A 19,682-nucleotide genomic window follows, 5' to 3' on the forward strand; every position below is an offset into this window, starting at 1 on the left:
AGCGAAGCCGATGTCCGTGGTGCTGCAGCCTCCGAAGGATCGCCGCTCTGTTTCTGTCGCACTCATGGAACGTCCCGTGGAGGTTCGAGGGAGACAGAGCGACGCGAACTGGACAGCGGGTTTAAATGCCCCACTCGGGCGCGCTGCTGCGCTGCCCTATGGCCCGCTCGGCTCCATGACCCCCATGGGGCCGGCCGGCCAGCCGTCATGGGCCCTATGGCCGCGAGGGTAATTTGTTCCTTGTCTCGATATGACGCGCGTCCCATTCGTCAGCGGCTCACTAAATTAAGAGGAAGGAGGCCCTCGAACCGCCGGGCCGTGCCGAGCCACGCCGAGCCGCACGACGCTCTTCGCTTCGCCAGCGCTTCACTTCGCCACCAGGCGGCGGCACCGTCGCACGCCCTTCGCGCTGTAGTCCTTTTGGCGCGGATTCGCCGAGGCGGCGGCGCCTTACCGGCCTCACAGCCTTCACGGCCTCACGGAGGCGATACGATGCGGCAACACGCGACATCCCGTCCCAACCGAACCACGGAAGGCTCTCAGCAGCGGCACGGCGGCGGCGGGGCGCTTGTGTACCAGTGCACCACCTCCGGCGCCGCGCCAGCCGCCTGCCGGCCCTGTCGCCGTCGCCGCGCTGCTTCTGTTTTTATTCACCCGCCCGCAACCGATTCCCAGCGTCGGTTTCGTCGCTCTGTCTCTCTCGCACTCATGGGGCGTCCCGTATAGGTGCGAGAGAGACAGAGCGACGAAAACGACTCTCGGAATCAGTCCGCTGCAGCCGGCATGCTCGCAGATATGAAATAAATAAACATCGAGCCGATTCCGAGAGCCGTCCGTGGATTCGGACTCCGTCTTCAGGGAAGTCCACGCCGGCCGGCGGCGCCGCGACAAGGCGATAGATCTACATTGTTCTGTCTGTGTGTCTGTCCGTCTGTCTGCCTGTTGGCTGTCGGGCTGCTGCGCGGGCCGTACCATTGAGCACAATGCATGCTGTGCCGGGCTAGCAGCCTGCTAGCAGGACTGCCGTGCTCATTGCATGCCTTGTCTCCGCGATATCTTTATCATAACGGCGATTGTGCACGGCGGCCACGTGCGCCGGCCGGACCCGCGCGATGCGACACTGGATAATGGCAAGGCGGCCCGGGTTCGAATACCCGCGCGCCATCGACCTGTTTTCGCAGTCATTTTTTGCAGGATGTTTATTTCTTGTTTTTGCCACGTTTAGACGTGTTGATGTTCAGAGACCTCTTTGACCAAATTTTCTCCGTTGTACTGCCACATTAACAAAACACTCACACATACGCGTATTCTCGCTCACTCAATCACCAACACACACACACAACTATACACATGCGCGCGCGCAGGCACACATACACACGGACACATAGAGCCTGCGGCCGCGCTGGGCTGCTGGAGGAGGCGAAGCAGACCACGCTGACGGACACACAATGGCCACTGTGCACACGGTGCTCTCAGGGCGCGCAGGGCAGGGCGACGCGCACTACGACAAATGCACCAGATCGGCCGACAGATACATGGCGTGGAGACGAACACCGAGAAGGAGGAGAAGAAGGAGGAGCGAGACTGGCGTGACAAACACGCATGATCACGCCAGTCGTAAATAAATTGGTCTCGCGTGCAGCGCGGTGCTTGCTGGCTTGGGTGCCCCGGCGGAGAGGGGGGGGGGATTTAACAGGAGTAACTGCTACCGCTTGGCCGCGTTGGCCGGCCAGGGCGACGGCGGCCCCGGACACGGAGAGCGAGAAGAGCGCCGTGGCGGCAGGCAGCCCGGGCACACGCGCGACCGCGGGTTGCCTACCCAGCACGGCGGCCGGCCTCTCACAGTGCAGTACTCACCACGACAACGCCGTCGTCGCCCGAGCTGTACAGCGTGGCGCCGAACCACTGGTTGGACTTCTCGTCGATCTGCTGGCCCTGGGAGTTGTTCTTGGAGCCTGCGGACAGAGGAAACAGAGGTGGACGTCATCAAGATGGTCGTCGTCAAGTTGGCGGGGGCCTTCGCGCGGCCCTCTGCGGCACTTGGCACTTGCGGGGCTCGGCTCGGATCGGCGGGCAGTGGCGGGCTGCCAGGAGCCCTCTGGTCAAGCGTGCGCGCCGGCCCCAGGGCCCCAGGGCCCAGGGGCGGGATCCAGGAGGGCATTGTGTGGTAAACGCACGCAGCGCGGCCAGCGCGGCGCAGGGCATGCCGCCGTGCATATGGAACGCGGGGCGAAGGCAGCGAAGGCATGACAGCCCTTCCTTGCCATCTGAATTAATACATTTCCAGCAGCGGCCAGCGCCAAAGCCTCGGCCGAAGCGATTCGAAAAGGAGCCAGCGGGAACGAACGGAACGGGAGGGAGAGCGGCGGCGCGGCGGCCGCGCCTGCGGTGCCGACGAACACGCCGACAGGGCAGACCAAAAAGTAGAGTGTACACGACGTAAGTACAACATATTGTTTTCGCGGCGCACGCCGCCGCGCGCTGCATCCGCTTTCTTTGCAGTGGTGTGTCGCGCGTTAGGTCGGGCGTTATCAGTGATTGATGGGTCGGCAGTAGACAACCGGGCGGTAGCGCCCATGCCGCAGTCTGCCGGCAGCAGTGCGGCGAGCGCGGATCGCGGAGAGAGCGCCCATCGAGTGTAGTGCAGTGTGCAGTCCACTGAAGTCGCGCAGCGGCGGCAAGGTCCACGGTTCGAGTCCCGGCGGGGCGGAGCCGAGGTGGTGCTGCGGCTGCGGGGGAGGGCATTTCCTTTGTGCGCCTTTTTATAGCCGGTTTGGCATTCACTCCGGGCGCACATTCTTCGCCGTACGACGTCTCGGCGCGTCATGTCCGGGTGCACGCGGAGTACACCGCGCCGATCAACGGGCCGATCACCGCGCCGATCAACGCGCCGATCACCACGCCGATCAACGGGCCGATCACCGCGCCGATCACTACGCCGATCACCACGCCGATCAACGGGCCGATCACCACGCCGATCAACGCGCCGATCAACGGGCCGATCACCACGCCGATCACCGCGCCGATCACCACGCCGACCACCACGCCGATCAACGCGCCGATCGTCCTCCGCGAGCCGCCACACTGCCAATCAGACCGAGCGGTGGACTCTTCTGATAAGGACGTCGCCGAGTCCCTGGCGGGATCCTCCTGTCCTTGGCTCCGGGGTGGATGGCCTTGACGCGGACCTGTCTTTCTAGTGCGCTGCGCGCTTGTGCGTGCAGGCACTTCCCAGGGCCGGACCGCTGGACCCGTCCTTGCCTTTCCCATCGCGCACCGGGGCCGTGCCCTGGCCGTGCCCTGGCCGTGCCCTGCAGCAGACTCATTCCGGATGGAGGTCTGTCCCTCTCGCACCCATTCGAGACACCCCGTGAGTGCGAGAGAGACAGGTCGACGAAAGCCCTCGGCCAGGCCGCGAGCGCGAACCGCGCGGCGCGGTCATCCATCCCGTTGTCGCGCTGATCCTGGGCGTGGCGCTGCGAGGCGAGTCGAACCACGGCGTCGAACCGCTCCACCCTGCGTCTAGATCAGGCCGCGTCCGTCGCGACGAAATCAACTCAACTACCCCTGTCGAGCAATACCGCCGCCCGCACTTTTCGCTCTGTCTCTCTCGCACCGCCACGACACACTCCGCGAGTGCGAGAGAGACAGAGTGAGAGGCGCGGGCGGTGGAATCGCTCGACTGACGCGTCTCTTTCGCTGCAGCAGCGCGTCGGTTGCATTTTTGAGCCGCAAGTGGGGCGGGGCGGCGCCGGGGTCGCCGGGGCAGTGACCACAACGGGCAGCAGACTCGCCCCGAGTCCTAATACGGCAGCTGAGGCCGAGGCCGGGCGGACCGCGCCGGAGCAGGCCAAGCAAGGCCCAGGCAGGTCCGGCCCGGCGGCGCGGCCAGCACCGCACTGGCTGTCGGAGCACGTCGAGGAACGCGACGCCGCGACGAGCTGTCGCTGAAACACCGAATCGTCCGCGAAGCGCCGACCGCCACCAAGGAGCACGCGCTGGTGTTTTTTCCGGCGCGCTAAATTCGATTCGAACGGCGCGCTGCGCGGCGCTGCGGCGGCCGATGGCCGATTTCCGGTGGCTGAGTCACGGACGCGCGGCCAGGGCGGGCCAGGGCCCCGCGGGGGTCACACGGCTCAATCAGGGCAAGTGGCGCGCGGGGCCGCGAGGGCCGCGGGGCGAAAGGAGCCACCCAAACGGCGGGCCGCCACGCCAACCCCAGGGCGCGGCGCGGGGCAGCGGCGTAGCCAGAGGCGTGGCGCCGTCGGCGGGGTGCTATCGACGGCGAGGCAGTGATGCCACACAAGCGGGCCCCAATTCCCACGATGCACCAGGGTGAGTGTAGACAGGGTGGCCAACCTCAGCCTGCGTACTGTACTGGGCCTTGCTCTCACTGAGCAGAGTGGGCGGTGGAGGTTGGCAACCCTTTCGACATTGATGCAGTGTGGGACTCTTCGGCGTCCGAAGGCCCGAAAAGTGTGCAGAGCGACCGCTCGCCGCGCGGCGAAACGGCTAGCCAAACTCGCTGCGGACCTCGCCTCCAAGCACTTGACGCACTTTGAGGCGGCCAGCCGCCCGAGTCCGAGGGATTCGTTCCGTCGCTCTGTCTCAGTCGCACTCATGGGGCGTCCCGTAGGGGTGCGAGAGAGACGGAACTACTGTATCCTCGGAATGAGGCGGCAGGTAAACAAGGCGGGTCCGGCCGCTGTTTGCGTTACCCGGCTGGCCCGGCGCCAGGGCACGCCAGGGCGCGCGGGGGAGGTCATGACTCCCAGGTTGGTCAGCGCGCGCGGGCAAGCGCGGATCCAGAAGGGGAAAAATCACAATCCCCCCTCCCCAAATAGCCGCCTGAAAGGTCTACCTAGACAAAAGCTGCGCTCAAATGTTCGAAAAGAGTGACAGACTTACCGGTTCGGTCGAAGGGGATCTCCTGGCAGTGGTCGGCGCCGCGGGTGTCGCAGCGGTACACGGCGCCGCCCCGCGACACTCCGGGCTGCCCGGTCTGCGCCTCGGGGGCCCCGACCAGCACCCTGCAAAACAAGCATTCGATTAGTCGATTAGCTCGCGATGGCTATCGGCGATCGAGTATTCTCGGTGCGCGGCCTGCGTGCGTGCGCGCGGGTCGAGCCTCTCGGGGACGTGGCTCCGTGACGCGGCCCCCGCCGAATCGGCAGCGCGTCGTCGTCCGTCGCCTCCCCTCCGAGAACAAGGTGGTCATCGGGATGCGCCGCGCGCCGCGCTGCCCCCGCTTATCGCCGCTTATCTATTCCACTTTCTTGCGGGGAATATTTTAACGGCGCCGTAAAACCGTGGCGCTCCGGGCCTTACAGTGCGTAGACAGTGCCAGCCACTCCAGCAGTGGGTTAGTGCTGTGTGTGTGGAAACGACGCGGATAGCCGACAGGGAAGTCCAGGGCTCTGTAGACTGATTCCGAGAGTCGTTTTCGTCGCTCTGTCTCTCTCCTTCTCTACAAACGCAAGTGTCGACATAGTACACTCCACCTGGAGTCAACCTGGCATGTACACTCCACCTGGAGTCAACCTGGCATGTGTACACTCCACCTGGAGTCAACCTGGCAAGTACATTCCAGGCTGGAGCATGCTTGCCAAGTACACGCCAGGTGGCGTTTACCCGAAAAGTACACTGTTGCTCTGCTTTACGTGCAAAGGGTAGCCACAGTGTACATGTCAGGTTGACGCCAGGTGGAGTGTACATGCCAGGTTGACGCCAGGTGGAGTGTACATGCCAGGTCGTGCCAGGTTGACTCCAGTCCAGGTGAAGTGTACACATGCTAGGTTGACTCCAGGTGGAGTGTACTATATGTCGACACTTGAGTTTGCAGGGTACTCATAGGGCGTCCAGTATAGTTGCAAGAGAGACAGAGCGACGAAAACGACTCTCGCAATCAGTCTTCTTCTGCTCTGCTTCCTTCGATTCTCCAGCGACGACGCAAGGTGTCCTTCGACGCGGACCCCTCCGCCTCCTCCTCCCCGTGTCCACCTCCTCAAGGTGGCGGGACTCAGATCGTATCACCCCTTCCCCCCTCCCCGCCCGCCGAGCCGTGTTTATGAATGTCGAACATGCATCCTGTTGAGCTCATTAGTAAAACCGTCCACGGCGCCCCATCATCTCTAACCCATTCAGTCGCGCCGCGCCACGCCACGCCCCGGCACGTTCCACGCCCCGGCCCGGCGGGCCCGGGTTCGAGTCCCGTCGCACGCTCTTTGTTTTTTCCTCTCTTTTTTAGGTCAAGCGTATCAAAGCTTGAGCTATTACTCGCAAAATGTGCGAGGCTGTGTGTACAGTTTGGTCAGAGGCCTAGGTTTGGGAACTGTGGAGGCTGGGGCTGGGGAGGCCCGGGCTGAGGCAATGTACACTGCTCAGAAACATACTAAAAAGGAATATATATATATAGGGGGGGCCCGAGCGTGGCCGTCGCCGTGGCCGTGGCCGTGGCCGTTTTTCGACTTCAGGCCTACCAGGGTAACAAGAAAGCTGAGGAGGTCGACAGTTCCTTTTGATGCAGCCTGCACCATATATGCCCTCCTTCGGACCGCGGCCTGCGTGACCCCTCCGGCCCCTCCCGCGCACAGCGGCGCGCGGCGCGACAGGCCCGACGCCCCCCTCCCCCTCCCCCTCGGCCGCGCCGCCGCGGCCCCTGTTCGAGCCGTCATAAACGGCGCTCAGCGAGTCCCCAATTTTTACGGCCGTCAATATGGAAGACTTCAGTCTTCGCGATGCATTTTGTACGCAACCACACCAATTGTTTTGAGAGTGTGACAGGCCAATAGCTCATGATGAGACGGCAATTTTGATACCAAGCAACACAAAAATGTGACGGTAGGGAATATTCAGCGTGCGTGATGCGTTCTGTGCGCAATCACGGGCATCAGTTCGCAAGTGAAACAAAACCGCGGCCACAGCTAGGCCGAAACAGAGCCCGGCGCCTCCCGGCCAACGCCACCAGGACCGCGGCCGCGCACACCCTAGCTTGACCTGGCCCTGAGCTGAAGCAAAGCTCTCAGCAGAGGTTTTTTTTTCGGTGCCCCAACAGCAGCAGATGATTGTGCGCACCTGCCGTGTACGATTGTGACCCGCTGGGCCGAACGCGAGGACAGCGCGACGGTGCGTACTACTGCTGGATGGCCTCACTCACACATACACACACATACATACACATACACACACACACACACACACACACACACACACACGTGCGGGAGATCCCGATTCGGAAAGGTAACATTTGGCGCGTTGCTGCGCGTTGCACGTTGCGCCACACACACACACCTTGCTCGGGTCATTACTCAGCACCTCGCTGAACGATGAACGAAACGGCCCCGGGCAGTTGAAGGAGGAGAAGAAGAAGAAGAAGGAGAAGGAGCGGAAGATACACAATTTTTTTTGTTTCACTCGCTGCATGTGGCCGGATTATGGCCATATTGCTGCTGTCACGTCTTGGGGCGTCCGATGCTGTGAGCGAGAGTAGGGGGGAGGGGGAGGGGGGCAGAGAGTTACATACGGAAGGAGAGGTCGGTGCCACCATCACAGGTCATCAACCAAAAGGAAGGAGAAAAACTGTCCAGTCATATTTGATCATAAACGGCGGCAAAAGAAATGAATGAAATTTTTTCCCCCGAGTGCGGCACTTACTTTTGGCGCGAGTCGTTCTCGCCGCTCTGTCTCTCTCGCACTCATGGGCGATATCGGATAGGTGCGAGAGAGACAGCCGAAAACGACTCCCGGAATCAGTCTGCAGGGGCTCTATCGCTTCTGCTGCGATTCTGGACATCGCTTTCGTCGCTCTGTCTCTCTCGCACTCATGGGGCGTGCCGAAGGGGTGCGAGAGAGACAGAGCGACGACACGCTGTTCGGAATCATGCCGCTGGGCCGGCTGGCTGGACTTTTGATTTATCATGCCAGTCCTGGCACAGAATGCGGGTGCATACAGTGGTGGCGCAGAGCGGCCCGGTGTTCCTCCGGGGAGGGTAACTCGCAGGGCAGGCAGCTGGCGTGAGGCATAAGGTCACTCACTCCCCGCCGCGTCCCGCGTCCCGCCCTGCCGTGCGTTTAATAATAACGTAACGACCTCTCGGGGCGTCCAAACCGTCCCACAGTGGATTTGCCCGAAGACCGGTGGAGGCGGTCAAAGTCCCGGACGCGTTTTGAGCTCCAGAGTCGCTAAATGGGACTGGAACCGAACGTGTGACCCCACCAATGGATTGCTCTCCGAACGAGGAATCCATTGGTGGGGTCGAGTCCTTTTTAGCGACCCTGGAGCTCAAAGCGCGTGTACAGTTTTGGCCGCCTCCACCTGTCGTCTGGCTCACTGTGCGTCCGAACCCCCAAGCGGACCCCCGCCTCTTCCTCCCGCAGATGGCGCCACAGTTCACACCTTCTGCGCGGCCAGGCCCATGCTCCAGAGGATGCCGCCAGCAGACTGACTGCGAGCTTTGCTTCTGTCGTTCTGTCTCTCTCACACTCATGGGTCTCATGGGCCATGCCGCAAGAGTGCGAGAGAGACAAAGTGACAAGCAGGTACACGGTCCGTGCAGGCGGCGTGGCGGCGTGGCGGTCGGGTTATGCTCTTTGCCGTCTTTCCCGCGCTGCAGCTCTGCAGCTCTGCTCCGCGACGTCCCAGCAGCGCGAGCCGCGGGCCGCACCGAGCCCCCCACGGCGCGGCGGCGGGGCTAGGCCTCTAGCCTCGCGAGGCGGTAACCGGGTCACTGTCAAGTTTGCCCGCGCCTGCACTGTATGGCGGCCGTGCCCGCGCGGAGGATATGCAGAAACCGTAGCGAGACCCGGCAACGCATACGACCCATCCTTGTTCAGTTCGGGTGACGAGTCACGGGTCCCTCCGCGTGGGGGTTTGGTCTACACACCGGAGCACAGACCGTCTCACGCGCACGCAAGGGCAACGAGAGAGAAAGAGAGAGAGAGAAGCAGGCGCTGAGGTCGAATCTCACCAACCGGTGCGGCCCTTATATGGACGGCTTGCCTTGGATCGGGCAGCGTCTGGACAGACGGACGGACAGACGAGGCGAGTGGTGTGGGCAGGCCTATCCTATCCTCCTGCTGGCCGTTGGCCGGTCTCCGCTTTTTGTAATAAGGACCAAGGGCGGATCCAGAGACGGGTTTGAGGGGGGGGCACAAAAGTTGTCTGCCTGCCCAGTGTGAAAATTTGTAGTTACTTTATGACAAAAACGTGGATGACATTTTCATCACTTTCAAATGATGACAATCTCATCACGAATTGATGACGTTTTCATCAAAGCTCCTATACTTATTGCATGGGCGTGACAACAATGTCATCAACTTTTTTGATGACATTGTTGCGCATTGTTGTAAGGAAAATTAGCCTTGAAATTGTCATCAAGTGACGACTCAAATTTTAACAGTGCAGCGGCAAAGTGCGACTTGCTGCCACCTACTTTTCAGGAGCGACGCCCTCATCGCCTCCCCTGGATCCACCCACACTCCGCGGTCCAGCCCTTCGCGCCACATCCTGGTCCTTTTCGGTGAACTTCGCCAGCGAATGCTTCCCTCACTATCGCGGCCAGCAAGCCTTTTCCGCCGCGCCCACGCCCCCTAATCACTTTCCGTGCAAATCATTATCAACTCGCTGCCGAGTCCTTTCTTCCTGATCGCCGCGCCCGTCGCTCTCTCTCTCGCTCGCACGCCTTTGGCACTCGCGGCGGCCCACGAGCGCGAGCGAGAGAGACAGCGCGACGACATCCTTCTGCCGGTAGTGCCGATGACTCAGGAGACCCGCGTCACCCTGCCGCGCGATTCAGACGGGCGGTTTGAAGCTCCCTCGGGAGCCCCGTGAGTGCGACAGAGACAGACCGACGAAACGAGTGTGTTCCGAATCGCTCGACTGACTCACGCCCCGCGCCCGCGAGGCTCACGGTGCACCCGCGCGTCCATACAGTGCACTGCACGACTGCAAGCGCGCGGCCAAGGGGAAATCACTGTGAATTTCGGTGTACAAATCCTATGAAGTTCAGTCGAAATTCGATGAACTTTGGTCGAAATTCAATGAATTTTAGTCGAAATTCGATGAATGACTGCACGCGTGCGGCCAAGGGGAAATCACTGTGAATTTCGGTGTACAAATCCAATGAATTTCAGTCGAAATTCGATGAATTTTAGTCGAAATTCGATGAATTTTAGTCGAAGTTCAATGAATGACTGCACGCGTGCGGCCTGCGCACGGCGCAGCTCACTTTGGTCCCTGATTTCGCGCGCGGTTTCGTTCTCAGTCTCAGCTGGCGGTGCTGGCGGTGCGTCGTCGCGGTGCCCGAGGCCAAGGCCGCCGTCGAGACTGATACGCCGACTCGCCAGCCGCCTGACTCGCTCCGTCTCTGTCGCACTCGCGGGGCGTCCCGCGCGAGAGCGAGAGAGACAGAGCGACGGGGCGGCAGGCCCGGACGTTATCTCCGCGAACACACGCGGCGGCACGCGCCACGCCACTGGAGTCTGCACCCGGCGGCCGGCAGGTAGGCAGCCCGCGCGGCGCGGTTAGCAACACGGCGTGCCAATTACAGAACAAACACAACACGCTCTGTCTCCCTCTGGCGCACGGCACACTGCGATGCAGCTCCTTTTTTGGGCCGCTGTACGACACGGCCGGGCCGGGCCGGCCGGCCGGCGGGGAGTGGCGCTGTGGCTGTGAATCAGACGGGCCGGCCGCGGCGGCAGACTGATTCCGAGAGTCGTTCTCGTCGCTCTGTCTCTCTCGCACTCATGGGGCGTCACTGACTGGTGCGAGAGAGACAGAGCGGTGACTGTCGGATTCGGTCTACAGCGCCAGGTGGACCGGCGGGCCGCGCCGCCACCGCCGCCGCCCACGCCCCGCGGGTACAGTCCACACCGAAACGCCAAACGCGCGACGCCGAGCCGCCAAGGGCTCGTTCGCACGTCGTCCTCCAGAAGGCCATTACCCAGAGGGGGCGACACCAAAAAAAACGCGGGCCAATTAATTCTGGCGCTCGAGTCATCATTTTCGGGCCCACAATAAAAATGAATTGTCCGGGGGAGGCTAATGCAATAAGTGGAGTGCAATTAACAACGATTTCATCCGTTTTAGTCGGACTGCCTCGCTCCGCTGCCGCGCTGCCGCCCGCGATTCCGAAGGGTCGTTTCGTCGCTCTGTCTCTCTCGCACTCATGCGGCGTTCCGTAAAGGTGCGAGAGAGACAGAGCGACGAGGACGACTCTCGGAACCAGCCTGCGATGACGGCGCCGCGGAAATGCACTTCCCGTGTCGTTTTGGCTAATTAACAACCGAACTGACCACGCGCCGCGTCGTCTACGTCGGCTTGCTCCCTTCGCACATCGCTGTCTGAATTACGATGCGAGAGGCGTCCAGTCCGCGGCGCCGTCGTCTGTCTCACTCGCACTGTCCAATGGAAAGGAATCTATCGGCCGCGATGCATGTGCGTCCAATCTGTGTACGTGTGAGTGCATGTGTGTGTGCAGTCGTCCAGCAGTTAGTCATCTGATACCCGCTGGACCACTCCCCCCCCCTCCCCTTCTCCCTCCGTGCCCGCGACGCCCACTGCTCATTCAAGAGCTCGCTGTTGTCCGCGGCGGCGCGGCCGGCGAGGCGGCGAGGCGCGGGTGTGGCCAAACACGCCGGGCACGGAGCAACGCACACCGCACACTGAATCACTGGATCACCCACGAGACCAGACCGCGCACAGTGGGCCAGAGAGCCGGTGGAGGCGGCCAAAACTCTAGACGCGTTTTGAGTTCCAGAGTTGCTAGCCTCGAACTGAACGTGTGACCCCACCAATGGATTCCTCCGAGGGGGCAAAAACTCGCGCAATCATGTGTACACGGCCCCCGAAATCACATGCGAATCATTGAGAATCACGCGAAATCAAGCAATCCGAAATCAACCAAAATCACTTAATTCGACCGAAATCAGGCAGAATCTCACGAAACCAGGCAAAATCAGTCCGAAATCATTTCTTTCCGAACACAATCACACACAATCCCGCTCAACATCACCCTGGTGCGTTGCGAAATAAGGCGAATCAGCCATGAAATTATTGCGTTTTCCGAATCATGTGTACACCAAAATCCCGAGTTTTTGCCCCCTCGGATTCCTCGTTCGGGGAGCAATCCATTGGTGGGGTCACACGTTCGGTTCGAGTCCCATTTAGCGACTCTGGAACTCAAATCGCGTCTACAGTTTTGGCCGCCTCCACCGGTCTTCTGGCCCACTGTGCCACGCCGCCGGCCGGCCGGCCTGCTGCGGGACGAGGAGGCTGCTTCCGAAATGGAGTCCAGCAGTCAGCTGCTGGAGTTCACTCGAACACTCGTCACTGTAAGCTCACCGCGCCGTGGAGACCGGACACTAGAGGCCGGAGTCCACTAGCTTGGAGTCAATGAATCTTGCTGCCGAGTGCAGCTCACTACTGGAGTCAAGTAAAGCTCGGGCTGCTTCGCCGAGGAGAAGTGTTGGCCGACTGCGCCCCGACGTGGCGTGGCGTGGCGTGGCGTGGCGTGCCGGGGGGCGGTCCGGGCTGCTCGCTTAGTCCAGACAGACTTGCACTTTTGCACACGCGACCGGGGGTGCGGCGCGGTGATCGCGGCGGCGGCCCAACAGGGCGCACTGCACTCGGCTGCACTCGGCCTGATTGGCGGGCTGCACGGCCGTCCTGGTGTCCAGCCTTCGTCGCGCAGTGGGCCAGGAGACCGGTAGAGGCGGCCAAAACTCTAGACGAATTTTGAGCTCCAGAGTCGCTAAATGGGAGTGGAACCGAACGTGTGACCCCACCAATGGATTGCTCTCCGAACAAGGAATCCATTGGTGGGGTCACACGTTCGGTTTGAGTCCCATTTGCGACTCTAGAGCTCAAAACGCGTCTAGAGTTTTGGCCGCCTCCACCAGTCTTCTGGCCCACTGTGCGTCGCTCTGTCTCTCTCGCACTAGTAGAGCATCCCGTAGGGGTGCGAGAGAGACAGAGCGACGGTCCGGCCTGATTTGCCTGGAGGAGGCAAAGCAGTGCGTTGGCGGCTTCGTTGCCGTCGCCATGGGTGGGCCGAAGGTCCAGGACGATCCAAAACGCATTTCCTACTCTTGGCCCCGAGTTCGGTGGTTCGAATCCCTCCTCACGGCGTCAGTTCGTCCGCGTGGCGAGCCGGCACGGTGTCGGCGTGCGAGGGAAGCGAACGGGGTGGGCGGACACCTCTCTGCCTTAGCGAGCCGCCCAACGCCGAGCCGAGTCGTGGTGCCGTGGCAGTGCCGTGGCAGTGCCGTGATCGCCAAAGCATTTGCATGCAATTTTCGCTCAAATTACGGTGTACCCCCGGGGATGCCTTGCCTGCCTTTGCCTCGCCAGTGCTCGCGGACGCGGCCGACGCGTCAAACGGAACCACCTGGCCGGCCGCGCCGCAAAAAAAACTGCAAGGATATCGGAGGAATGCAAGTTCGCCTCGGCCAAAACGGCAAACGGCACCGTGGCGCTGCTGCAGCCTCTGCAGCCCGCGGGCAGATTGTGTCGCTCTGTCTCGCTCGCACCCACACCCAGCATAGGACGGCCTGTGCGCGTGAGAGAGACAGAGCGAGAGGAGTCGCGTCGCCTCGCCGCCACGGCAAACCATTGCCGCGGACCACCGCGACAGGACACGCGTGGGCACCGAAGAGGCCAGCGAGCCATCAAGAAGAATCTTTATTCACGAACCGATTTTCAGGGCTTGGTTTTCAATAAAGGGGGCTGCGCTTGCATATTATCGGATGATGTGCATCGAAAATTCCATTTGCCCCACGTGTGTGTCCACGCGCCTGTCCGTGTGAGTGTTGGTGTGTGTATCGGTGTGTGTGTAGATCATTTCGAACGCTGTTATTAATTGCCCCTTATCTTTTTTTTTCACTGCCGGGATCAGTAGTATAGTAGTACGTGTACACTGGGTCCGACTGAGTGAGAGATTTGATCTCATTTCTGGCCCGTCCACTAGTATATAGGGGCCGCCAGGGCGGGACGAGAGGCACAGAGTCAACATTGTGAGCGAACAACACAGAGGCCGGCGTGTAGTCCCATTTAATTTGGATTCCAAACATCCTCCAGGAAAGGCAGCAAAAAATAAGACACGGCGGATAAAGGCACTGTATAAACTGACGCGAACGCGAACGCGCCTCGGACAACGCACAGCGACAAGTTCCACCAACAAGCACACTCGGAAAAACAAACGACTACTCCACTGATTAGCATGCTGGAATGAACCGCTCGCCACCAACACACGCTGCGGCTCCAGCAGCGGTCCTGCGGCGCAGGTTCGGCAAGGCAGTAGGCCCGTAACGCATGCGTTCTCAGTCAAGTCCCCCCCCCCTCCACCTCCCGTTTGCTCTCCTGGCCGCGCCTGGCCCACATGGGTCGCCTACGCGCCTACCGCGGCTACACACTGCCCATTCATGCCTCGCGTCCAGGCGCCGCGCCGCGCCCCGCCCCGCCCCGCCCCGCCCCGCCCCGCCTCGCCCCGCCCCGCCCCGCCCCGCCCCGCCCCGCCCCGCCCCGCCCCGCCCCGCCCCGCCGCGGATGTCATTCAGGCCGGCAAGGAGTGCCGCGAAGGGGTGTGACTGGCGGAAGCGGCGCGCCGGCGACTCCTGCAGGCCGCGCTGGAGACCATTCTCCTCTAGACAGCCTTCTCCAGCAGCTCCAGCAGCAAGGCGACTGCTTGCTGCTTCCAGTGGCGTGGTGTTGGTGTTCCTGCAGGACGCACCGAGGACGATAAATCACGGGCAGCCAATCAAACGAGGCGAGCAGCGCGTCGAGCACCGCGCCGCGGGGGTGGGCGTCGCACAGCGCACCACGCACCGCGGGGTGACGGCCAGGTGACGGCCGCCGCGCCGTCACGAAAGAAAAACATTTCTCAATATCGGTACGGGAGGTGTTAGGACGGGACTGCGGATCCGCGCGCAGTGCTGCGGGGCGGGGCGGGGCGGCGGGGCCCGACCTGGGCGGATGTTACGCCACTCGGTCCCCACACACGACGCACCCGCGCGACGTGGCCGACGTGGTGCAGTCCGCGCCCGAGTGGGTGGCTGTCTGTCTGGCAGCCTGCCTGTCTGTCTGCCTGACTGGCTGCCTGTCTGGCTCCGAAAGGGTACGCGCGGGTAGCGGCGGCGAAAGTGATGGCTTGACACCTGGCCGACATAGGGATCGGGTCACCAAACAAAAGCCCACCGGAAAGAAACTAAAAACAAAACCGACACACCAAAGTGAGAAGTGCAAGGCGAAGGCAAAGGAGCAGGCGATCGGGAAGCCCTTCCCGTTGGTCTTTACAGCCGCAATGCAGCGGTGCGCCCACCAGTGTGTGACCCTTGCCCTGCCGGCTTATGGCCCTTGAGGCCCTCGAGGCGCACACGAGGTTCGCGTTGTTCGCGCTGCTCGCGCCCATGCAGGGCGTTATCGTGTTAGCGACGCGGACGTGCGAATGAGCCTGGCACCGTTGGACGACGGCGACGAAGACCACGTGGCTGGCGGCGACATGTATCCATACGGACGACCGCGCTGCCCGGCGCTGCCAACATTCTCACCCCATCTTTTTTTCCGGAGGTAAATTTGCTCTCGCGGTGACGCAACCTGTCCACTCCACACATAAGTGCGCTTCTGTCTCAGCCTCACCTTGACGCCTAGCCCCGCGCGGTGCGGCGCGGTGCGCGGCGAGGCTCAGTTTACCGACCGCCACGCTCCGCCACGCTCCGGGGCGCCGTCCGTCACCACCGCGACGACCGCCGCCGCCGAGGTGTGGTCCCCATCGTGGCCGAGCAGGCGGGCGTGGGGACCGGGGACCAGACCGGCAGAAAAACATTTTGAAAAACACCCGCGGGGAAACCGAACGGGGCTCCCAGTTTCGTGGTGTAGCGGATCTAATCAGCGCAGGGCGTATGCATGCATGCAGCTGGACCCAGCCGTCTGTCTGCGCCGCCGCCGCGCTCCGCCGCGCTCGTCCGCCAAGCCAGTCACCGTGACAAAAGCCACCGCACTGGGATGCACCTGGTGCAGATGCAGCTGGGGCCGACCGGGCCGCCACGGCATAATGCTTCTCTCGCGCTGAGGGGCGTACCGTAGACAGACCGGCCACCGGGTCGCACTTCGAGACGCTCGGTGCGCACGCTGATGGCCGGCGTCGCCGCGGGCTTGGCGCCGCGAGCAACACCTCGCCGTCGAAGCCGGCCGGCCGGCGCTGCCGCTGCCCCCAACGCCCTCAACACAATGAGCGCCCGGCAGACTAAATCCGAGTGGCAGGTCTCTCTCTCGCACTCATGGGGTGCCCCGAAAGGGTGCGAGGGAGACAAAGCACTGTTCGGAATCACTCTGCTGCACGGTGCAGTGCGGGCACCACGTCCCAATTACGGCCCATTAGAGGACCCCGGCGCGGGTTCGAGTCCCGGCGAGGGGCGCCGGGGAAAAAAGTTTAATAATCTCGTTTATGGCTCGGCTACTTTAAAGCTCGCCTCGTTCGCTGCTTGTCCCGCCGCCCGCACTCCCCGCCCCGCGTTTGAATCTCCCGCCGGCCAGTCGCATGGCCTCGGCCCGCCGGACGCCGTGGACGCCGTGGACACACTGGACGCCGTGGACACACTGGACGCCGTGGACACACTGGACGCCGTGGACACACTGGACGCCGTGGACACACTGGACACCGTGGACACACTGGAGGCCGTGGACACACTAAACACCGTGGACCGTGGGCATCGTGAACATCGTGGCTCGCATCGTGGACACCGAGGGCATTCTGGATACCAACCCGTGTTCAAATCTCCCGCCTGGGAGAACCAGGACGCTTCATCCCGCGGGACGCCGCCGTTGACAGCGAGGCGGAGGGGCGCGCGGCGAGGCCCCCGTCGTGGCGGGCCCTGGGCCCTACACTGCCTCGGCCGCCAGCCGAGCTGATGGAAACGTTATGACTGGACTTGATTTAGGGAGATGGGCCCCGCGCCGGGCCGCGCGCTGTCCGCTGTCGCCGCAGCCGCCGTCGACGTCGAGCTCCGGCATGAGAGCTTTCCATACGACAGTACGCGCAGAACGGGGCAGCCCGGGCCGCCGCCACCCGGAAAGTCGTCCCGCAGTCCTGGAACAGCTGGACAAGTATGACCGGAGCGCGGCTGGAGTCCGCCGCGGCCGCTACATTTTCTGCATTTTAAATCCTCGAAATCCCCCCCAACAGCGTGGCGGCGGCGTGTCGTCTCGCAGTTTACTGCCCGTTGCAGTGTCCCAGCTGGGCGCCCCGCTCCCGTGTGGCAGCCACATCTCTCCTCGGTACAGCTGTTGTTGTTTTTGTTGCTGCCACTGCACCGCTGGGGCATAACCGCATTTCCCTTAAAAGGTGCAAGGCTGCTGTCCGAGTCGTAAGGCTTCTATTGGCGGAGTAAAGTATAGTGCTACTGTGTGATCTATACGACGGCGGTAAGATTTGTCGGCTGGTGTCTGCTAATAACACTGACACACACACACACACACACACACACACACACACACACACACAAGCGCTCGCCCGCACACACACATACACACACGCTTAATTGTGTTGGCCTTGTGCTGTGCTGCGCCGCGAGCCTCGCTTGCTGTGGACCTGTGGACCAATCCGGAAATTTGGTTTCGCGTCTCCATTCGTCCACGGCGTCCACTACGTCCACAGCGCGCGAATGCAGGTGACCGCGTAGGCGACCCAATAATAGCACAAAGTCGCCTGACAGATAGGCAAAGAGAAAATACCGTGCCACTGTAAGTGGTCAAAAAGAGTATTTGCCCCCTAAGGTCGCCTCTGGATCCGCCACAGCAGTGTCCACGGCGTCGTGCCACTGCAAGTGGTCAAAAAGAGTATCTGCCCCCTAAGGTCGCCTCTGGATCCGCCACATCAGTGTCCACGGCGTCCATTGACAGCGTCCACTGTAAGTGGTCAAAAAGAGTATATCTGCCCCCTAAGGTCGCCTCTGGATCCGCCACAGCAGTGTCCACGGCGTCCATTGACAGCGTCCACGGCCTCGGCGGCGATAGTGAACCGCGACGAAACGACGCCTGAAATCTGAAACGTCGTCCCCGAGTCCCAGGGCCGTTCCCGTTCTCGTTTCCGAGTCGTAAAAGAACTAAAAGAGCTAAGAGACGCGCGTCGATCTGAAACAAAGTGGCCGCTGTGTCGGCCGGCCCGGCTAAACGGCCGCCGAGCCAATCAGAAGGGCCGGAACGAAAATCGGGCCATCGGCGGCCAATCAGCAGCGTCACTTCGAGTTTCGCGCCAAAACGGGCCGCCCCCATTGGCTGCTCGGCTGCAAGTAATGCGGCGGCCGCGCGGCGCATGCCGAGCCAAAGTGCAGGGTTCGGTGTTGTGATGACATTACAGGCACGCACACAGAGGCAGCAGCGCGTCACACACGCACGCACACACGCGCGCGTGACCAGTAGGCCTGATGACCCGGTACGGCGGAGAGCCCATAAACCGATAAGGCGTGCGTAGGGCTGCAGGCTGAGTCGGCGGTCTCTCTCGCACCCGTGGGGCGTCGCGTATGGGTGCGAGAGAGACAGACCGACGAGACCTCCCTCTCGTACCCCAGCCCGCTGGGACCGTAAACGTGCTCTATGCCTCCGCGGCGCTCTGGCCGGCAAAGGACCATGAATCAAACGGACGAGTGGCCACTCTAGCTTGGCGAGCGGGCGGGCGTGCTCGCGCGCGCAATCGGCAGGAGGATGACGAGTGGACACCGTACACGGAGAGAGGCTATGGCGCCAAGTGATCGCTTCCGGCCGGACACAGTGCTTCCAACACAACGCGACGCGGAGAGAGTGAGAGAGTGCCGCCGTCGGCCCAACGTCGGTCGATGACATCTTGCACCTCAAGCAACAGGCGCGCTTTTGGCGCTCACAAGCAGTGGTGCCACACAAGTAGGCGAAAAGTCCCGCGACGCAGTGTTGTTGAAAGAGTTGGCAACCCTCGGTCTGCCTACTGGGCAGCTTCTCGAGAGCAAAGTGCGCGTTCTGCGTGCAGTCCGCCGGCCGGGGGCGCCGACGCCACACCCAATGGCCAGGCCGACTGGTCAGGCCGACTCGCACAGGCAGCACTGGGCCACTCAGTAGCCGCCAATGTAAAATTAGCCCGCCACAATCACGGCCCGCGCGGCGCCCTGACACAGACACACAGACACAGACAGACAGACACACAGACAGACACACATACACACACAGCGAAAGTAAAAGTGATGATCGCGCCATCGACGGCCATCGGACATGAAGACATGAATCGGTGAGGCGACCAGGCCGCACCTGGCCGCACCTGCTGAGCGCGCCGTCCGAGGCGCCGTCACACTGTGAAAGGGGCGCGGGGCTTTGGCGGGGCTTTCGCGAGGGCCTGCCGCACGACAAGAAGGGCCTCTCGGCGCCCTCGACCGCCTCGACACAGGGAGCGCGGAATGCGCGAGTGTTTATTGATTGCTCGGCCACAAACACCGCACTCACACACACACTCCAACGCACACTGACACGCACGAACACACGCACACAAACGCGCACGCGCGCCCGCCAGTCCGTCTGTCTCAGCAGAAAGGAACTTCTCCTTTTTTACCCGACCTAATTTCGAGCGCGTTACACTGCACGTCGGCGTGCTGCGTGTATTGCCGCCCCGAGTACGTCGGTCGTGCCGCACCGGGGCCGGGCGCTGCGGCGGGGGTCCTGGCCC

The 19,682-nt window shown here is 62.2% G+C and overlaps 1 protein-coding gene across 2 annotated transcripts in view; it reads right to left on the reverse strand.

Moving 5' to 3' along the window:
* The window catches only part of LOC117650019 (integrin alpha-PS2), a 49,141-nt gene that overhangs the window by 18,275 nt on the left and 11,184 nt on the right, over window positions 1–19,682 (reverse strand). For both annotated transcript variants that reach the window (XM_034393266.1, XM_034393264.1), the window contains exons 2-3: window positions 4,909–5,030; window positions 1,858–1,955 (exon numbers count right to left, since the gene is read on the reverse strand). In XM_034393266.1, the coding sequence (XP_034249157.1) occupies window positions 1,858–1,955; window positions 4,909–5,030 (220 nt within the window). The remainder of the gene's footprint in view (window positions 1–1,857; window positions 1,956–4,908; window positions 5,031–19,682) is intronic.

The sequence above is a fragment of the Thrips palmi genome, unplaced genomic scaffold (assembly GCF_012932325.1).
Source record: "Thrips palmi isolate BJ-2018 unplaced genomic scaffold, TpBJ-2018v1 HiC_scaffold_4, whole genome shotgun sequence".
Lineage (NCBI taxonomy): Eukaryota > Metazoa > Arthropoda > Insecta > Thysanoptera > Thripidae > Thrips > Thrips palmi.